The sequence below is a fragment of the Cherax quadricarinatus genome, chromosome 43 (assembly GCF_038502225.1).
Source record: "Cherax quadricarinatus isolate ZL_2023a chromosome 43, ASM3850222v1, whole genome shotgun sequence".
In the NCBI taxonomy this organism is placed as follows: Eukaryota; Metazoa; Arthropoda; class Malacostraca; order Decapoda; family Parastacidae; genus Cherax; species Cherax quadricarinatus.
In genome coordinates this window covers 2089349-2111511 of record NC_091334.1, presented here as the reverse complement: position 1 = coordinate 2111511, position 22163 = coordinate 2089349, and the positions used below count along the sequence as shown (strand labels likewise).

Genomic DNA, 22163 nt, shown 5'->3' with positions numbered 1-22163 from the left:
ATGCTTGTACGTGTATGTGTAGTGTGACCTAAGTGTAAGTAGAAGTAGCAAGATGTACCTGAAATCTTGCATGTTTATGAGACAGAAAAAAGGACACCAGCAATCCTACCATCATGTAAAACAATTATAGGCTTTCATTTTACACTCACTTGGCAGGACGGTAGTACCTCCCTGGGCTGTTGTTGTCTACCAGCCTACTACCACAGGACGGTAGTACCTCCTTGGGTGGTTGTTGTCTACCAACCTACTACCACAGGACAGTAGTACCTCCCTGGGTGGTTGCTGTCTGCCAACCTACTACCACAGGACGGTAGTACCTCCCTGGGCGGTTGTTGTCTACCAGCCTACTACCTAGGAGAATTGAGGATATATTACAGAAATAAAGATGATTTTAGTACTGAAAATGGCTTGAAACTGAGCTCAAAATAGTGGAAATGTTCGATTTTTGTCGATGTTCAAGGGTTAACATCACATCACACACATCCAATACACGTCAGCTGGTGGGTCTAATGTGCATTCACAAATGCGCTGATATTATTTATACAATTCTTACAATACAGTGGAACCTCTACTTGCGAGTTTAATCCATTCCATGACCTTGCTTGCAACTGGATTTGCTCATTTGCAAAGTCAATTTTCCTCATTTAAATTAATTGAAATGGAATTAATCCGTTCCAGTGGAATTCTGTACTTCAATAATTTCGCTAATATCAACTCTACGGCTTATTTATCTACCTCACTTCATCTAATATGACATAATAAACAATATAAATAACATAAAACCTGATATATACTCTAAAATTAATAAAATATATCATTCATGTGGTGGTATGGGCGGTGTCGGCGGTGGACGAGTTTGTCTGGAGACCGGGCAGAATATTTCATAAATAATTTAGCTAATATCATCTATATGGCTTATTTATATATCACAGTTCATCTAATATGACATAACAAACAATATGAATAACATAGAAACATGATATATACTCTAGAATGAATAAAATATGTCATTATGTAACAGGTGGAGGCGGCCACAACCACTCCCTCTTTGTTGTGGTAAACACTGCTATCTAGTGACGGCCTTTTGAAGCCGCCTATTATAATTGTTATATGTAGTACAATATTATTATATATGTATTATTATTTTTTTTTATTTTTTTTTTTGTTTATTATCACACTGGCCGATTCCCACCAGGGCAGGGTGGCCCGAAAAAGAAAAACTTTCACCATCATTCACTCCATCACTGTCTTGCCAGAAGGGTGCTTTACACTACAGTTTTTAAACTGCAACATTAACACCCCTCCTTCAGAGTGCAGGCACTGTACTTCCCATCTCCAGGACTCAAGTCCGGCCTGCCGGTTTCCCTGAACCCCTTCATAAATGTTACTTTGCTCACACTCCAACAGCACATCAAGTATTAAAAACCATTTGTCTCCATTCACTCCTATCAAACACGCTCACGCATGCCTGCTGGAAGTCCAAGCCCCTCGCACACAAAACCTCCTTTACCCCCTCTCTCCAACCTTTCCTAGGCCGACCCCTACCCCGCCTTCCTTCCACTACAGACTGATACACTCTTGAAGTCATTCTGTTTCGCTCCATTCTCTCTACATGTCCGAACCACCTCAACAACCCTTCCTCAGCCCTCTGGACAACAGTTTTGGTAATCCCGCACCTCCTCCAAACTTCCAAACTACGAATTCTCTGCATTATATTCACACCACACATTGCCCTCAGACATGACATCTCCACTGCCTCCAGCCTTCTCCTCGCTGCAACATTCATCACCCATGCCTCACACCCATATAAGAGCGTTGGTAAAACTATACTCTCATACATTCCCCTCTTTGCCTCCAAGGACAAAGTTCTTTGTCTCCACAGACTCCTAAGTGCACCACTCACTCTTTTCCCCTCATCAATTCTATGATTCACCTCATCTTTCATAGACCCATCTGCTGACACGTCCACTCCCAAATATCTGAATACATTCACCTCCTCCATACTCTCTCCCTCCAATCTGATATTCAATCTTTCATCACCTAATCTTTTTGTTATCCTCATAACTTTACTCTTTCCTGTATTCACCTTTAATTTTCTTCTTTTGCACACCCTACCAAATTCATATTATACATATTATATTATTATTATTGTATTATATTATTAGACTATTATTATTATACGTATTATTATTATTATTATACATATTATTATTATTATTATATAAATAATTTGTAATTTTTATTCACACAAAAAATATAAGATTTAATGTTATTCCTTATTGCAATAATTGTATAAATAATGTCAACCCATTCACAACTGCATATTGGAATGTACAGTGATGTCATTTGTTTACTCTGAAACAGCCAAGCACTTGACCATTTGTCCTAGGTTGAGCTCAATTTCAAGGCACTTTTCGTCATCAAAGTAATAAAAATCATATCTATTTCTGTAATATATCTTCCATTCTATCAAATGAGACCAAAAAAAAAACGAGAATACAACCATAAAAACCATTCGAAATTACCACTAAGGGGTGGCTAATTGCTGAGAAGTGAACTCCATTATTTGTGCTTAGATTTCTTTCATTATTATTATTATTATTATTATTATTATTATTATTATTATTATTATATAAATAATTTGTAATTTTCATTTACACAAATATAAGCTTTACTGTTATTCCTTATTGCAATAATTGTATAAATGTCAACCCATTCACAATTGCATATTGGAATGGACAGTGACGTCATTTGTTTACTCTGAAACAGCCAAGCAATACCCCATTTCTCCTAGGTTGAGAGTGGCTAATTGCTGAAAAGTGAACTCCATTATTTATGCTTAGATTTCTTTAGTTTTTGGTGTACGTTAAGAATCAACTTTCCATCATACATTGCCCAAGTTTCAATAAGATAGTCCAACAAACAAATGAGATACAATTCCCAAGATCAAGATCAAGAGCCCCTCACCAGCATCAAGGAACCTGTCTTGAGGTCTGCTCGCTTGTGGAAATTTTGCTCGTGTATGGAAGCAAAAAATCGACCCATCGACTGCTCGTATTTGGAAAAACTCGCACGTGGACACGCTCACAAGTAGAGGTTCCACTGTATTGCATAACAGTATTATTATTATTATAATCAAAAAGAAGTGCTAAGCCACAAGGGCTATACAGCGCTGCAGGGTAGGGAAGGAAGCAAGGGAATTGGATGGCAGAAGGGAGGGGGGATGATCAGCAGGTTACAGAAAACAGCGGGGCAGGGGATAGTACGGGGGTAGAGGGTAGCAAGAGATACAAGTAGAAAGGGCTGAAAGTATCAGAATTTGTGAAGTAAGTCAGTCGTTGTCAAAAAGTCAATGAGAGAGTCCGGATGAAAGGTGGGTCCATCAGCGAGAAGGGAAGGTAAAGAGAGAGCAGCGGGGCGAAGACGACGACAGAGGTAAATTCTGCGTGCTCGTTGATAAAGTGGGCAGTCCAACAGAATGTGGCTGACTGATAATGGAGCTTGGCAATTCTCACAGAGAGGAGCAAGACGCCTCTCCATGAGATATCCATGAGTAAGACGAGTATGGCCAATGCGAAGACGGGAGAGAGTAGTCTCCCAACCTCGACACTGGTGATAAGAAGACGGCCAGTAACCTATACTCGGTTTAATAGACTGAAGTTTGTTGCCGAGCATAGTAGACCAACGTTGTTGCCAACGGGTGTGAAGGTGGGAAGATATTACAGCAAAATAGTCCGTACATGGAATACCTCTATAAGAAACTGGTAGGTCATGTACTGCTGACCGCGCAGCAGTGTCTGCCTGTTCATTGCCCTGTACGTCAACATGACCAGGGACCCAACAAAAAACAATATCTTTATGCTTAGTAAAGATGCGGCGTAGCCAAAGTTGGATACGGAGGACTAAGGGGTGAGGTGTATCAAATTTTTGTATAGCCTGTAAAGCACTAAGGGAGTCTGAGACAACCACAAATGATGACACAGGCATAGATGCAATACGGATAAGTGCTGTAAGGATGGCATATAATTCAGCAGTAAAAATACTAGCTGAAGATAGTAAATGCCCTTGTACGACGCTGTCCGGAAACACTGCTGCGAATCCTACGCCGTCAGAAGACTTAGAGCCATCTGTGTACACAGCAATGGCATGAGAATGAGAGTGAAAGTGGTCAAGAAAAAGAGAGCGGGAAGCGACCGTAGACAGTTGGGCTTTCGAGCAAGGGAGGGAGAATGAACAGACTTGAACAGCTGGAACTTCCCAGGGGGGTAGGGAAAAGTGAGATGCTACATGTACATAGAAAGGTGGTAGTTGAAGAGAAGACAAGAGCGAATGAAGGCGAAGAGAGAAGGGACGGAGTAAGCAGGGGCGGCGAACAAATAAAGAATGTCTACTAATATCAGTGACCATTCTATAAATGGAAGGATTGCGGAGATCATGAGAGCGTACATAGTAGCGCAGGCAATGGGCATCACGGCGATCGGATAAGGATGGAACGTTCGCTTCTGCATAGAGGCTTTCGACAGGGGAAGAGCGAAAAGCACCAAGGCATAAACGTAATCCTTGGTGATGAATGGGGTTAAGGCTAGAGAGAGTAGCAGGAGATGCCGCTGAATAGATCTGGTCACCATAATCAAGTTTCGATAAAATAAGGGTGGAATGTAGGTGAAGGAGGGTTCGACGATCAGCTCCCCACGAAAGATGAGCAAGGGTTTTAAGAAGGTTCAGCCGGCTGTGACAAGTTGCCTTCAGAGAGGTAATGTGAGGTTTCCAGGATAACCTACGATCAAAGAGGAGGCCCAGAAACTTGACTGTATCACGTTCAGGGATACGTGAGCCATAGAGGTACAAAGGATGATCAGAGATGACAGAGCGTCTAGTGAAAGTGATTTGGTGGGTTTTAGTGCTGGAAAATTTAAACCCATGTGTGGTGGCCCAATTGGAAACACGGTCGACTGCATGCTGGAGAGAAACTGTAAGGAGGTGACAGTCAGCGCCTGCACAGGCAATAGCGAAGTCATCAACATAGAGTGATGACCAAATATTTGATGGAAGACTAGAGGCCAAATCATTAATAGCAAGGAGAAAAAGTGTTGTGCTCAGAACACATCCCTGGGGGACACCTTCAGCTTGGACAAAGTCCGGGGAGAGCACATTATTAACCCGAACACGGAAATGCCTGTCAGTTAAAAAGTTCTTAAGGAAGGATGGTAGATTGCCTCGAAGGCCTAAGGAGTGGGCTTGGGCTAAAATATTATACCTCCAAGTTGTGTCATATGCCTTCTCAAGGTCAAAAAATATGGCAATAACTGAGTGGTTATTCGCAAAGGCATTACGAACATACGTATCCAAGCGCAGTAAGGGGTCTATGGTAGAACGTCCCTTACGAAAGCCATATTGACGAGTGGAGAGACTGTTGTGCGTCTCTAAATACCACACTAAACGTCTATTTACTAGACGTTCCATTACTTTGCAAACTGCACTGGTAAGAGCAATGGGACGATAGTGGGAGGTTTCATGTCCCGTAGTGCCTGGTTTGCGGAAAGGGAGAACAATGGCGGATTTCCACAGCTGTGGAAGAACTCCTTGTGACCAAATAAGATTGTAAAGGCGTAATAGGACTGCAAGGGCTGACTGATGTAAATGTTGTAGCATACGAATATGAATGTCGTCGGGCCCAGCTGCCGATGATCGACAAGCTGAGAGTGTTGCCTCCAGTTCTTGAAGTGTAAAAGGCACATTATACTGTTCTTCTCTGAGAGAAGAAAAGTCCAAGGGTGCTAACTCTCTGGCAGACTTTGAGAAAAGAAATGAGGGGCATAGATGGAGTCCCTGAGAAATACGGACCAGATGATTGCCAATTTCATTGGCAACATCTAGTGGGTTTGCTATATCAACACCGGCAACCCGCAGAACAGGAGCCGGGTCAGGAGAATATTTACCACTCAGTTTTCGTACTTTTTTCCAGACTGCACTCATAGAGGAAGCAGAGGTGATGGTGGAGACATAATCTCGCCAGCAAGTGCGTTTAGCGTCACGGATGACACGGCGAGCGATCGCACGCTTCTGTTTAAAATCAAGGAGTCGCTCTGTGGTTCTATTGTACCGGTACCTGCCCCATGCAGCGCGTTTCAAACGTACTGCACGAGCACAAGCAGGAGACCACCAAGGCACGCATTTCTGAGAATGCCTGCCCGAAGTTTGGGGTATAGAATGAGAAGCTGCGGTGAAAACGGAGGACGAGAAGAGGTGTAAAAGCTCATCGATGGAGGACAAAGAAGGAACCTCTTTAAAAACAGTCAGGTGTGAGTAAAGGTTCCAATTTGCCCGATTAAATTGCCAGCGTGGGGTGCGAAGAGGTGGCGTATATGAAGGGGAAGTAAGAATGATTGGGAAATGATCACTGTCATGTAAGTCCGGGAGAACAGACCAAGTAAAGTCTAATGCGGCGGAGGAAGAGCAAACTGAGAGATCGATGCAAGAGAGAGTATGAGTCCGAGGATCAAAATGGGTGTGAGTACCTGTATTTAAAACATGGAGGGGGTGGGTGGCAAGAAAAGCCTCTAACTGAATTCCACGGGAATCACAGTGAGACCCTCCCCAGAGGAAATGGTGGGCATTAAAATCACCAAGTAACAGAATCGGTGGCGGTAATGACGAAACAAGGAAGGCAAAATCCGGAATAGATAATGCCCGAGAAGGAGAGAGATATAAAGAACAGAGCGTATACCACCTATGTAAGTGGATACGGGCTGCTGTGTAATGCAGCGAAGTATGAATAAATAGCTGATGGTACGGAATATCAGTGCGGAGAAGAAGGGCACTTTCATTAAAGGTCCCATCAGGAAAAGGATCTGAAGAATACAATAAATTATAGCCTGAGATGTGAGAAATAACAGCAGAGTGTAATTTTGGTTCCTGTAAGCAAACACCAACAGGGGCAAACTGGGAGAGTAACATCTGAAGCTCACCCCGATTACCCCTGAGGCCGCGTATATTCCACTGTAAAAAGGCCATGATTGGCAATGATAAAGATACTTGAAATCCGCAGGTAAGGGTTCCTACGGACTAGAAGGGTTAGAAAAGTCCACATGCGGAGGCAGTGGAAAATGTTCAAGCAGCGAAGGAACGGTGCGCTGTGAAGAAAGGAGTTGCGCAGATGGAGCAGAGGAGAGAGAAAGAGCGGAAGGTGGATCAGTGTCCATTGATGGTTTGGTCTCTGCAATATATTCAGAGATTGCTTCAAGTGTTTCGGAATTCAGAGATGTCATATGGGAGACAGTATTGGGAATGGTAGGGGGAGGATGAGTAAAGATTGGAACTGTATTGGACTGTACCAAGGTAGGGGGGGGCGAAAGGGTGGAGGGAACTGGAGAAGCGTGGCAGGGGACAGAAGAGACAGGAACCTGGGAGGTGGCAGAAGAGGAAGGAACTTGGGAGGGAACAGGGGAGGAAGGTACATTACGAGGAGGAGGGTGAACCTCTGCACTTGTAACTGAGCCAGTGAGAGGGGAAGAACTAGGGACAGAGACAGGGAGGGTAAAATGAGGAGGTGGAAGATGGGTAGGAGGTGTTACCGGACCTTTTTCTGACTTTTGAGAAGTAGAGGGACGATTGGGAAGAGGTGTCGTACGAGGTCTCGTCGATACTGAGGCTTGTAAGAGAGAACTCGAAGAAGCGAGATTAGACTGAGGCGTTGAAGTAGGGACGTCTGAGCCGAGGACAGCAAAAGGATTAGATACAGGAGTGATTATGGGAGAGGTAACCACAGAGGTGGGTGTAGAAGATGGGATACCAGAAGTGGGGGGACGTTTTGAAACACGGGAATAAGAAACACGTGGGAGTCTCCCTTGGAGGCGGAGATGAGAAACTGCCATGGCATAGGGGAGACCTTCTGTCTCTTTGAGGTAACGGATTTCCCGCTCGTTTAAATAGACCTGACAACGGCGAGAGTACGAAGGGTGAGCCTCATGACAGTTAAGGCAAGAGGGAGATCGATTGCAAGACGTATTAGAATGGTCATCGGCACCACAGACTGGGCATTCGGCGATAGATCTGCAATATTTCGCTGGATGGCCAAATCGCCAGCAATTTCTACACTGTTGTGGTGTAGGGATCACCTTTCGAACTTGTAACCGATGTCCTGCTATATAAACGGAGGATGGGAGTTCTCGGCTGTCAAAAGTTAAACGAGCCACATTGCTAGGGTATCGTCTCCGCCCACGGGCAGGAAGAACGTAAGTGTCTACCTTGAGGATTGGGAGATCTTGGAGTTCCAGTTGTTCGAGAATGTCGGTGCCACATGTCTGGAAATTTTGTTGAACTATGGTATGGGGCAGAATAACGGTACCACTACAAGAATTGAGGGAATGATGTTTTTCAAGGGTGACAGGAACAGTATCTATATGGGAAAGACGAGAGAGCTCACGAGCCTGGGTAGCATTCTGTACGGTAATGATGCGCGTACCGCTCTTAAGAGCATGAAAAGAAATATCTTTACCAACATGGCGTAGGAGCGCCTTGCCAATACTATGGTCAGAAAGATAGGCAGTAGAGGAAGTTGGTCGTAAAGTGAAGAATTTAGTCCACTGTTCAGTCTGAAACTGAGCGTGGAAAGGTAGTGAAGGACGTGTCAATCGTTTCTGAGAAGAACGAGAAGGTGAAGGTGGAGAAGTATCATCAGCAGGTAATTGTCGTTGACGTTTAGGCGTGGGACCAGAGTTGGTCCGACGTGGAACGGGTCGGCGATTTGAAAATTGCCGCACCGTAGAGGGAGAGGCCGGAAGCATAGTCAGAGGAGAGCGAAGGTCTGATAAATCGAAGGAGTCAGTCGAGGCCTCAGTACCTGAAGCGGGTGAGGAAACAGCACCGGCAATAGGTACAGAGGCATGAGGAATGTCTGAAGAGTGGTCCAAAGACGAGGCGGGGTCAGAACGGGGTGCGGTATCAAGAAGGGGCCCGGGGGTACTAGGTTCATGGACTAGGGCTGCCATGGTTAGGTTACTTCTTTCTTTTTGTTTTTAAGAAAAAAAAAGAAAGAAGAAAAGAAAATAAAAACAAAAAAAAGAAAAAAAAAAGGGGGGACCGGGGAGGGATAGTTCCTAGGAGGAATGAAAGGGCCAGAAATCTCCCTCCGCGCCCAAGAGGACTCGACACCGCTAGTAGCGCAGATGCAGCATGGAACCCGTGCCATACCCTACCCTTCATGCCAGTAAACCAGCAATCTGGGATAGCAACCTCACATCTGCCGAGCTACCTCGGTGGACAAAAGAGAGGGCGGCCGGATATCCGCCACAAAGCATACCTCCTTCAGCCACCACCCCCGGAATCCGAAAGGTGGCTTCCAGAGATACACCCGTCGCCCAAAAGACACCCAAAGCTACTCCGGGATACCGGAGAGGGATCGGGACATCCCTAGGCAATCCAGATTCCACGGCAAACTACGCCACCGCCAAGAAACCTCAACGGAATGGGATGGACCCCGGTGTCCTTTCCCCTACCTAGGAACTAGCGCGCCTGTGGGAGAAATCACGAAGGCTAAAAAGAGGAAGGGCAAAAGGGAGGGGTGAGGAGGAGGAGGAGGAATGGAAAAAGGGGAGGATGGGATAGGGGAGGGGAGAATGGGGGGTAATTAGGTTCGGTCTGAGGAAGAAGACCGACAGGGCTAATTCCTCAGACCAAGAGCCTCTTCACCACGCCAAGGAGCCCCCCTTGAAGAGGTGCATAACAGTAAATCTTCTATTTTATGGTGTGAATAAAAATTCATTATGCGAATAAAAAATCAAAGCGAAATTCATTTGTAAAGCCTGAAAACGTATCTGATAAACAGAGGAAATGTCCTTTAGTGCCAGGAATGCCTGCATTGTTTATTCTGGACCTATTTTGAAATTGGAATATTTTGAAATTTGTGTGAAATTGGCCAAATTACCGTTTTCTGATCACTGTATTGGGTAGTTGAATTGGCTGATTGGGTGAGTCCTTGTGCTCTATTGATAAAATAGAAATAATACTAGCGAAATAACTTAAGAATTTGGTCGACTGGAATAATGTAATTGGCCTAAAATGGGAGTTAAAGTGGGCAAAATCCCCAATGCGGAAATATCTTTGATGCTACAAAATTTGCAAGAGAGTAATTTAGTCAATTTTCCATCAAATTTCATACTTTTTGTTTTATTACCTTCAGAAACAGATTCTCTACCATTTCATAAGAAAAAATAATTTTTTTTTTTTTTTTTGGAAAATTCTTGGACCCTGTGGACAAGTTTCAGATTAGGGGTCTGAACCCTCAGAGTTATTTCATAGCTGTGCTAGGTGGAAACCGAAGGCATAGAGCAGTGTTCAAAATGAATATTGCCTAAAAAACTTAATTATCTAATCTCTGCTGTGTCATATCTTCATTTGCAGTTATCACCACATTATGTGTCATATCTACAACTATCTTTGATTAGTAAGTGCAAGGGAGAGAAATTATCTGCAGAAAATACTGGTAGATTGGTTGGTGGCAAGTCACCCTTCCATTTCCCAGCCACTACTGTCTTACAGGGTTATCGTTTATCTATTTATTTAATAAAAATAATTAAGCTTTATATTGATTTATAAATCTGCTTGCAGTTGCTGGATTTGAAGAAGTCGTGGAGGAAGTGGAATTGGGATCTCCGTCCTGGGATAACCTAAACAAATCCTCTTCATCTTCGTCTCTGAGCCATGACTCTGGAATCAGCACAGACCCCAGTCCAGATGTGTTCCTCACGCTGATAGAAGAGACTGTAGCGCCACCAGGCCTCCTTAGTTCCTCTCCAAGCCAGGAAGGTGGTGAAGTTATTGTAGAAAGAATATATGAAATGAAAGACGATTTGTGTTTCGCTGAAGGTTCACCTGAAATAAAAGATGAACCTTTAGAAACAGTAGAAGAGTCAATTGAATTGGATAGAGAAGAACAAGTAATAGAGCAACAGGACCTTTGGCCAAAACAATTAAAGAGTGAAGAAGTCATTAATGAAAGTGAACTTGAAACCAAAAAGAGTACCCGTGTACGAGTAGTTGCATATCATTGTACAGACTGCAGTGTGAATTTCACAGATGAAACTGAATTTCGAGCTCACATGGAAGCCCACTTGATTAAGTTGCAAAATTCTTGTGCACTCTGCAGTACAGAATTCTCAACAAAATCAGAGCTTCAAGATCATATTAAGGAGCATTTTTCTAAGAACTCTTCACATACGTGTAACATTTGTGATCAGAAATTTGTATCGAAAAATGGGTTAAAACGACACAAGAAACAGCTTCATAACTTTAGCAGTGTTGTAGTTCTTAATACTGCAGCTATCAAATGTGGTGTTTGTCAGGCTGTGTTTTCTGACAAAGCCACTCTTAGGCAGCATACTGCAACCCACACTGCAAGAAAACCCTTCACATGTGATGAGTGTGGGGCCACTTTTACTCAGAATGGCTCGCTTCAAGTACACCTACGACGCCATCGAGGAGAAAAGCCGTTCACTTGCCAGTTGTGTGGTAACAGCTTTACTAGGGCACACAGTCTGAAAGTGCACATGAAAACTCACACAGGAGAAAAACCATATGCTTGTGAATATTGTGGTGCATGCTTTGTTACTTCATCTCATTTAACTGTTCACCGTAGAACTCACACTGGTGAGAGGCCATATTCTTGTAGTGATTGTGGTGCAACTTTCATCACTACTTCACATTTAAATGTTCATCGTAGAGTACACACTGGTAGTGGGAATGTTACTAGTGCCCCTGTTAATTGTCCACAATGTCAAGCTACTTTTAATGATCCCACACAACTTCGGCACCATCGCCGCACTCAGCACCGTATGAATCATCAGCAAACCTCACAGGTAACATGTAAAATGTGTGACAAGCGATTTCCAAACCCACGACAATTAAATAATCACATGGTACACGAGTGTGGCTGAGTATGGCTTACTCTAGGAGATATTATAGCATGTCTAACAGGAATAATGTGGATATCACTGCCCTTAGTGAATAATGGTATATTCCAGCAAATAAACCAGTGGTATACAGTATTGTCAGCAATAGTCTAGGCATGTTCCAAGTGTATATAAATTACATTATATAATGCCACTAAGTGAAATACCATACAGATAAAAGGAAATTATTAGAAAAGGGTGTAACAACAAATGATTGCCATTGACTAGGCTAATTTTAAGCTGTATGATTGCCTTTGTAACTGTCTTACAAGTGGCTTGAAGACTGCTCCAGTAGTCTGCCATGTGAGAGGAAATAAGTACCTCCCAGCCATGGCAGTAGTTTTGTAGGTACAATAGTCATGTAGTCTCAGGTGGATATTTTTTTTATATAGAAAATGCTGCCTTTTGATGCAAGTAGAAAAACCAAAGATTTTCAGTTGTGCCATGCTTTTGTGGTTCTAGTGCCACAAGATTTTATTTATCAAAGTGTTTTAATTATTGTTACTAATTTATTTATGTACAGGTTGTTTTTATTTATTGTGTTGCTTGTCCTGCACAGATCCAAGGGTGTACTGTGCAATAGCTGTATCATATACAAATTTATTTATTTATATTTAAATTCTAGCATAACAATGCTTCTGCTTAAAAGTCAACATGCTTTAATGTACACTGTACAGTATTGCAAGAACATTGTGATTTTTTCTGATGACTAAATGCTTAATACTCTTTTCTGACTACTTATTTCAATTTGACACTAATATTTATTGTATTGCAATGAATATTCTCAGAGGTACCTGTAACTAGTCAATGTAACAGTTATTTTACCATTTTAACAACACAGGTGCATTTCACAAAAGATCCATTTTATATCATGGACTGTGGTTATATAATAAGATAAGCAGTTCTGTATTTGTTTTTATATATGCTTAATAACACTGCACATGTACTGTGTATACAAAGGATGAGCATACTATATTTGGTGAAAAGCAAATTAGAAAAATATACCGATATAAGGAATACACTACACAAATACTGATGGCATACTGTATAGACCAAAGAATGAACACATACTCACGCATAGAAACACAGGAAAGAGTTGGGGTCAGGAGCTATGAAGTGACCCCTGGAACCACATATAGGCAAGCACACACATACATTGGTAAAGGTCAGCTGTAAGCGTGAGTTGATCAAGAATTCATGACAGAATTCACTCACCACGTACTTATTGTCAATTTCTTATACTGAGTATGGATAGTAAATGCTGTCAAGTGAAACAAACCAAAACAGTGTCAATATGCTGTCATATGCGTAGTTGTATATGTATAGACTAATTTTCCTTTTATTCTTTACAATATTGCAATCTTCATCTCTTATTGCTTTTTTTTAAATTGATGTTGATTGGGGTAAAATGTAATACAGTGCTCTAAAAGGTTAAGAAATGCACTTGTGTTACATACAAATTCCAAAGTCTCAGAGGCAGTTTGAGACCATTGACCCTAGGAAGGTCATCCTACTGCCTTAAAGATTAGAATATTCTACCACAGATCCTAATAAGTTCAGATTTACCCAATTACTGGAAAGAAATTGTTGCTAATCTTGGAATCATCCACATTAGAGGGAAAGAGAAGAGTTAACGGCTGGTATTTGGTTGAATCAGATTTGTAGAAATTGGAATCCAGAGAGGGAAAATGGAGTTGAAAGAATTTTGACCTGGCTAAAAATGTGAGTTTTTTTTTTTTTTTTTTTTTTTTTTTTTTAACAAGTGGGCTGTCTCCCACCAAGGCAGAGTGACCCAAGTCTCACCTCAAATTTAGAATCGGATATGTAAAGTATTTACCAAAAAAATAATGTAGTTAAAAGAACAGTGTAGGCATAATATACAGTGGACCCCCGGTTAACGATATTTTTTCACTCCAGAAGTATGTTCAGGTGCCAGTACTGACCGAATTTGTTCCCATAAGGAATATTGTGAAGTAGATTAGTCCATTTCAGAACCCCAAACATACACGTACAAACGCACTTACATAAATACACTTACATAATTGGTCGCATTCGGAGGTGATCGTTATGCGGGGGTCCACTGTATATGCCCTAGTAACATTCTACAGAACCCTCATAGTTCTTAATATTCTGGGCATGATTGAATATAATAGTAATAGCTATATTAAAAGAGAAAAATAATTGTATAAATTAACAAAATAATTTTTTTCAACAAGTCGGCCGGCTCCCACCGAGGCAGGGTGACCCAAAAAAGAAAGAAAATCCCCAAAAAGAAAATACTTTCATAAAAAACAAAAATACAGGTTTGTGTTCGTACTGGAGAAAGAGGTGTCTGGGTAGATTGCATTTATTTGAATATAAAAAAGCTTTTTAATTTAATTTTCCTCTATAAAAAAAACTAATATTGAATCTATAACTTAAAAAGAGAAATATAGGACAGTGTTTTTGGGTGAATGAGAGAGATTTTATCTAAGGGGCAAATGAGAACATTGGTAGTAGGAAAAAATGGTCTCATAAAGATATGTTAACAGTGGAGTTACACAAGGAGCATAATTTAATACTGGTCCCAATAATGTTATTAATTTGTACACTATATATTACCAGCCGTAAGGCAATTTTTTTTTACTAAAAATTGTGGCCCAAATTGTACTCCTAGTCATAGGAGAGCAATAAACCAGAGAAACTGTGAACAAATAAAGAAAAAAAGAATACTGGTGTTCGAAAAATTGCAACAGCTCTTGGGCTATATAAAATTAACTGCCAATATATAAATCTTTTATTGAAAAAGTTCATCTTAAAAAGTCTGTTAAATTATAATTCAATTTTTATTTACTATAATTATTAATGTTTTTTTATAATACTGTGCTATGCTGTGTATGTAAAGGGTAAATGGAAGATCAAAACTGTCATATTTACTAATTGGTAGCTCTCTAAAGTTATATACAAGTGCAGGAATTTCATTTGTATTTATCTACTTGGCTAATAGTTCTTTGCACTTGGGTAAGAGTAGCGATTCATTTACTTGGGTAAAACTGGTGATCCATGCACATGTACGTATAAGACTGGTGGTCCATGCACATGTACGTATAAGACTGGTGATCCATGCACATGTACGTATAAGACTGGTGGTCCATGCACATGTACGCATAAGACTGGTGATCCATGCACATGTACGTATAAGACTGGTGATCCATGCACATGTACGTATACGACTGGTGGTCCATGCACATGTACGTATAAGACTGGTGATCCATGCACATGTATGTATAAGATTGGTGATCCATAAACATGTATTAGACTGTTGATTTGTGTAAGATTAGTGATCCATACACATGCAATTTTTAGTTTTTTTTGAAAAAGGCCTAACCAAATCATAAACAAACTTGAAAAAACACTAACCTATTTGCTTCCAATTCCAAAAAGAAAAAAATTTGTACACAAATAACCCTCACATAGAAGAGAGGAACTTACGACGACATTTCGGTCACAGTGTGACTTTGTTAATGGTCCAAGTCGGACCGAAACGTCGCCGTAAGCCCCTCTCTTCTACGTGCGGGTTATTTGTGTATTGTTCCAGTCACGGTATTGTGCCTTTTTGTTATTTAAAAGATTGATAGTTATACCACTTGCATTATGGCAGAATCTATGTAAAACAAAAAAAAAAAAAATAGATTTTTGAGACAGTATGCTTTTCTACTTACAACTGAGGTTGACTTATGACTGGTAATTTACTGTACAGGTAAATAATTTACCAAAACAAATGCACATTTATATGAATATGATGAATGAGAGAGACACAATACTTGAGCATCTTTTTTGGCGAGATGTTTTGCTTGCACAGCGGCGGCATCTTCAGTTATATGTAGTTAAATATATTACTGGAGACGGTAAAAGAAGTAATTTTGTCAGGATCAGTCACTCATCCTATAATATATGAAGGTAATGAAATAAAATCAGTGCAATATAAGTAGGAAAGTAGATCATAGATCTCTTACAAGGAGATTTTAAGTCTAGTATGTGGAGAGCAAGTGATAGCAGAATTTAATGTGGAATTGTGCTACTAAATTTATTGGCACAATTTATCAGATTGGAAAGGATACAAGGGATAAAGTTTAATTGCAAAGGCAACATGCCACTAAGCCAGTGTAAGCTTAATTACTTGTGTCCTGAAGTCATTTCTTCACTTGATTTAGTTCCAACACCTGACCTAATCTCTTTACTTGACTTGGTTATTACACCTATCTTGTACTACATGGCTTGCCTTTGTATTTATAATTCATCTTTTGTGCACTTTCACTGAGGCCAGTACTGGTCAGCCAACAGTCACAGCTGCCATGGCCCACTGTAGGGCTGTCGCCTATCCCACTTTGACATCATGAGTCCTTAACATAGTTTTTCTGTGCCCCCACTATAGAGCTGGCACCACTGAATGGCTATTAGACGATTTTTCTTGACCAGTCAATAACAGTGTCTCCAACATATCCTAATTCACTAAATTGTGATTGCTTTTAAATGTGGGTAGAAAAATCTATTTCTGGTAAGAAAATAGATGCTTAACAACAACCAACAATTGCTTTGACACTGGTACTCAGCACTGGTATGCCAGATTTTCCTTAATTTAAAAGTGGGTCATCTGCCGTAGACCTGCATCAGAAGACACTTGTTTGCTGACAGAACACCACCTACACTTTCAACCTAGACCACTGAGTCTGACCGATAAGCTAGCAGTACTGCTACTACATTTGTATCTGTGTATACAATAGCTTTATATGCTACTTGTAATGCCCTCACAATTTAAAATTTAAGGGGAAAAATAGGCTATCTTTATCACATCAGTCTGCTAGGAATACAGAATATTGTACTGATGTAAAAAATAGCCTCATTTCCTCTAACTTTTGATCTTATAAGTATTATGTAATGGATTGTGTAAGTATTGTAGGTGGTTTTTGGAGACTTACATATTTGATCCATAATACTAATGTGAGTAACTTGTTCTTATAATGGTGTGTCTAGATGAATGATAGACTAGCAGCCATCTCTCCTACCTAGCTGGCACCTTAAAGCATTGGCATCTCATAGGACACATGGCAATTTTTTGGTCCACCTGTAGCACATCAATGAAGTGGACTGTCACTCAGTGTTCCCTTGCAGAGAGAGAGAGAGAGAGAGAGAAAATTTAACTGAATCACTTTGCCAGCTGTCCAGGTGACTTAATTATTTCTGCAGTCACGTGACAGTACTGTACAGTATTTTAAGTCTCAAAATTACTGAATTAACTGTGATTGAAAATTTGTTGATATTTTAAAATTTAAAAGACAATGCCGTTGGTTTACCAACGTGTAATCCTTTTTATCACGGTGTCATTTTCCTATTCTGGCAGTTATTCAATATGGCAGATTTAAAATGAAACCAGACCCTGTAAAAGCATTTAGACAAATCTGAAGCCATTGGGCTGGATCTCATTTTTTTTTTTTTTTTGTTGAAAACAGTGATTGAGAAGAGATAAGAACAGTGCCACATGCTGGTTTAGTATAAAAGGGGTGATTAAAATAGCTGATAAATATTGTAAACTTATTTTATTCAGTGTTTACATGGAAGTCACAGTGAACAGTGATATGTCAAGTTTTAGAATGGAATTCAAGTGTTTGTTGTTATTTATAGAATTAATACTGTACAGTTATATTAAATGTTTTGCAAATACACTAGTCCATCTTTGAAATATAGTAATGATAATCTCATGTGTCATTACTTCTAATGGTATCCTGCTGTAGCATTTTAATCCCTAGAGGTAAAAAAAAAGAATTTGTTTTGTGCTTTCATTAGAGCAGTTGTGGCATATTGTACTTCCAAAATTTACAAGGCTTCCAATACATCATTTATTAGTCGAGTGCTATACTGTATTGTACAGGTCAATAATAGTTATTGTTTTTATGATATGCTTTGGAGGAGTATATAATCTTTTACCTGTAGCCACTTTGAGCTGACATTTAGTCAGAGATGTATTTTGACTTATTGAAATTATGTAGTGATTAATATTATTCTAGTCATTGAAAAAGACAGTTTCCTTGTAAAAACAATTTAAGACATATATAATGATGTGCTGTCAGCCATCTAGGGTTCCAGGTGTTATTGCTGTATTCAGTATTATGAAAAAAAATAAAAATAAAGGTAAGAAGTACCTTTTTATAGTTCACTGAATGGAAACCACACTTGGCAAAAACTTAAAATTCCAATGAACTAATGTGAGATATTTCTGATGTGGTAAATGTCTATTAGTGTGTTGTTATTTTTTGTGTACCATATAGTTATAGTATGTGCTGTGTTTATTTAAGTCAGTGCTCAGTAAATAACACTTGAGTATGACTATATGCTTCTTCACTATATTATATTAAATTTATCAAATATCTGAAACTATTCAGTAAATAAAAATATTAAAGACTGCCACAAGTTGTTGAAACTTTAATTTGTTGAAGATACTAGCATTGTACACCCTATTGTATAGATTTAAATTACATTCAGTAGCACAGTTGATGCAGAAAATATAATAAAGAGCATTGTAATAGTTCAAATGATCTCCGTAGCCTTCTTGACTTAGGAATCTAGTTAGTCAGCAATATCCTGAACTCCCATGTCCAAGTTAAAGATTACCTCATTGATAATTACCAAGCACTATAACCAACCAATTTTGCAGGGATTATCTCAGTAATCAATTGCTATAAAAAGCAGGAAAGAAAGCTAATATGCCATCATTCATGTATAAGAAAGCTGCTCATGGTGTATCATCTACCAATGCAGCATTGTTGAAGAAAGCTATGGACAGCAAAACTTCTAAACATGCTTAAGCTAGCAAAGATTATACTAATCCACAAAAATGTAAACCCAACAGAAATCAATAACTACAGGCCAGTTTTTAACTTAGCATTATTAATTAATAAAAATACAAAAGTATACATTCATAAATAAACATAATATTCTTAACCCTTGTCAGTTTAGTTTCTGAGTATGAAAATTTACAAATAATTCAATAATAAATGTTCTCTACTCAATCTGTGCATCTCAAGAAAATAATATCCAATGGGTCTCTCTATTAATCTAGGGAAAGTTTTTGAAACAGCATCTCACAACATCCTGCTCCTGAAATGGGAACATTTTGAAATTGGAGACCACAATCTCATGCATAATTCTTACCGTAGCCCTTTCACTGTCGCGATGACCAATATTATTGGGATTGTTGTCCCTTGCATTGATCTATGCTTAAATCATGGTGCCCTCTTGCTTGCTGTGAGCAGCAAATTTTGGCCTGACATGAGAGAATGGGTTTGTGTAGTGGGTGTTTGCAGTATAAAATAAATCCTGCCCTGTGTAGTGCCTGATGGGAACAGCTAACCTCTAACCTTGTGATTAAAAACAGCAACTTTGGGGAATTTTCTAGGGTGGTTTTCATGGTTTTACTGACTGTTTCTAAGCATCATTAGATAAAATGGAAGACATGCTTATAAAATCAAGATTTTGGTCAGTTCCAGAATGAGTGACCTGAAATAGGTCTCGAAAGTGGTGCAAATGGTATATTTTTGGCAATTTTCCTGGGAATGTCCCTCCCGTTATCCCCTGTCTCTTTTTCTTGGCTTTTTTACTACATCTTTATTATTTATTAGGATAGCTTATACCATGGCTAAGCATTCTTAGTTATAATTTATTAGGCCAATAATTAGGGGGGGGGGCATTGAATTTTTGTGATGATGAATTCAAAATGGAGGGCAAATGATGAGGGGCATGATGTGATTAATGAACAGAGGGAAGGTTGCTACTTTAGTGGCTGGAATTCCTTCAGTGATTGTTTTGGACACTTTAAATTGAAATGTGTCAAAAATTGTGTAAAACTGGCAAAATTATTGAGCCCTTAATAGGTAGTTTGGATAGTTGAATGGGCAATTTCTTGCAATTAGTAGCTAGTATGGAAAGCATACTAGTGAAATAACCTAGGATTGGGTTGGTTTGAGTATTGGAATTGGTCCCAAAGTGGGCAAAAATCACCATCCCCAAGATGCTCCCTAACCTCCAGCTTCATGCTTGTGTAATTCCATAAGTATTGCATAACATTTTGCATTTTAATGTCACTACCATTAGAAAAACATTTTATACCATTTTAGAAGATACAATAATGGTTTTGTTAAAAAATAATTGTGACACAGAAGGGGCTTTAAATTTGAGAGGGTGTCAACAGTGAGAGGGTAAATGGCATAACAATATGAGTGACCCTTAAGAATTTAAGTATTGTTTTTTATACTTTACTCTCTTAAGCACTCATTTTAACTTAAGAACAAACCATATCTAAAATACCTCGTTCATCTCGCAAATTTTCCATGATTTAAATATGTTTAACAAACATTATAGAAGTTATTCTTAAACTGTAGTAACTATATCTAAAGTTATTTAGATATGCTGTATGACCCATATGGGTTTATAACATAGCATGATTATATTATGGTACATCTCATGAATATAGACTTAAAAATATATTTACCTTGGAGTGACAAAAGGGGGTGTGGCAAATATCCATGTAAAGAACATAAGCCAAGACTAAACAACCTGTGGTATCTGATACCACATACTGTAGAATCATAACCTGTGTAGATCAATCAATGTAGAAGGCATAGGAATGTGAAAATATAATGTATGGTATGCTACTGATGCTGGTAGATGTTAGGGTAAGCTGCTATAGCACACTGAATTTACTCTCTCATCTGCTTTGATGAAGAGGTTCTCTATGATTTAAATATCATGTGCCATATAAAAAAATTGGAATTATAAAATTGTGGCTTTTTGTTTTATTCAGTGATACCATACCTCATAACAGCAGTGGCTCTCTCTTTCTGCTGGCAGCCTCCTTAATCAGTTTCAGTCAAATACACATTTCTCTTGTTTACACATTCACTCATTTTACATTTGTTGAATTACAAAAGAAATGCATGCTTGTTTTTTTATTGTTGTATAATTCAACATAAATGTGGATTACAGTACTGTGGATTAAATAACCAGTCACACTCATATACTACCTATGCTTGTTACATTCATCTACAACTCCATTGCCATACCAGTGTTGTCCTGTATCCTCTCTAAATGTAAATTTGTCACACTTGCTATAACAGTGCTGATTCAACTCAACCTATCAACATAGGGATGCCACAAAGCAGTATCATAGGCTCTTTGTTACTTCTAATCTACACCACTGCACTACCAAATACCTTCCAAAAATTTTAATCAGTTTTATTTGCAAGTGAGAGAAATTCTGTCATCTCAGGCCAGAACCAGGTGTCCTGAACAATGCTATTTATAACAGGCTCATAAAAATATATACAGTATATAGATGACAACCAACAAAATAACAATCGGTACTGGTAAGACCTACATAGTGTCTGGGAAAAAAAACTAAAAATATTTGATTGAACATTAAATAATAAAAAAAATAGAGAAAATTCCAACAAATTTAAATTCAACACTCACACCCAGCACATATCTAAGAAAGTTTCTATAATCAGTGGGAATTCTTTCAAAAATAAAGTTACTATGTGCTGTACCTTGGGCAGCATTATTAACTCTGTACTACTCTCTCATTTATCCTTCACTTACGGCACATGTGCATAAAAATCTGTAACATCAAATTACTTAAAATCCATCATAAAACAGTCTGCTACAAGAATGATTACTCAATCATATTCCAAATAGCATTCCCTTCCCTATTCAAAAGTTTAAATTTACTCAACATACAAAACATTCACATATTCTACTATTCATACAGGACACTCAGTACAAATATTCACCCCATGATAATACTTGGAGAGCTGCAACAGAATACATAAGACACAATACAAGAAACTATGTTTGACATCCCTCATGTTTATCTCAAACTAGGTTGAGACTGACACAAATAAAATGTTAAAAAATATGGAACATTCTACCAGAAGTTTCTAAAAGTTCCCTGACTTAATTGCTTCAAAATTATTGTTACAAAGATTTGCATTTTATATAAATTTATGTAAATCAAATTTATGTAAATAAATGTTAAGTTTAATGTACGTGTACTTGTGTGAAGGTAAGTTTATTAAAAATAATAATATGTAATTAAAGTAACAAACCTCAATACATTGAAACTGCAATGTTAATATGAAGAGATAATAAAATATTGTATTGATAAAATTTTAGTTATACTAATTA

The 22163-nt window shown here is 39.0% G+C and overlaps 1 protein-coding gene across 6 annotated transcripts in view; it reads left to right on the top strand.

Annotated features, from left to right (window-relative positions):
• Nucleotides 1–20766, top strand: part of LOC138853904 (oocyte zinc finger protein XlCOF6-like) — a 113898-nt gene extending 93132 nt beyond the window's left edge. For all 6 annotated transcript variants that reach the window (XM_070093506.1, XM_070093501.1, XM_070093504.1 and 3 more), the window contains one exon: nt 10609–20766. In XM_070093506.1, coding sequence (XP_069949607.1) covers nt 10609–11933 — 1325 coding nt within the window. In that variant the 3' untranslated portion in view covers nt 11934–20766. The remainder of the gene's footprint in view (nt 1–10608) is intronic.
• The last annotated feature ends 1397 nt before the right edge of the window (nt 20767–22163 follow it).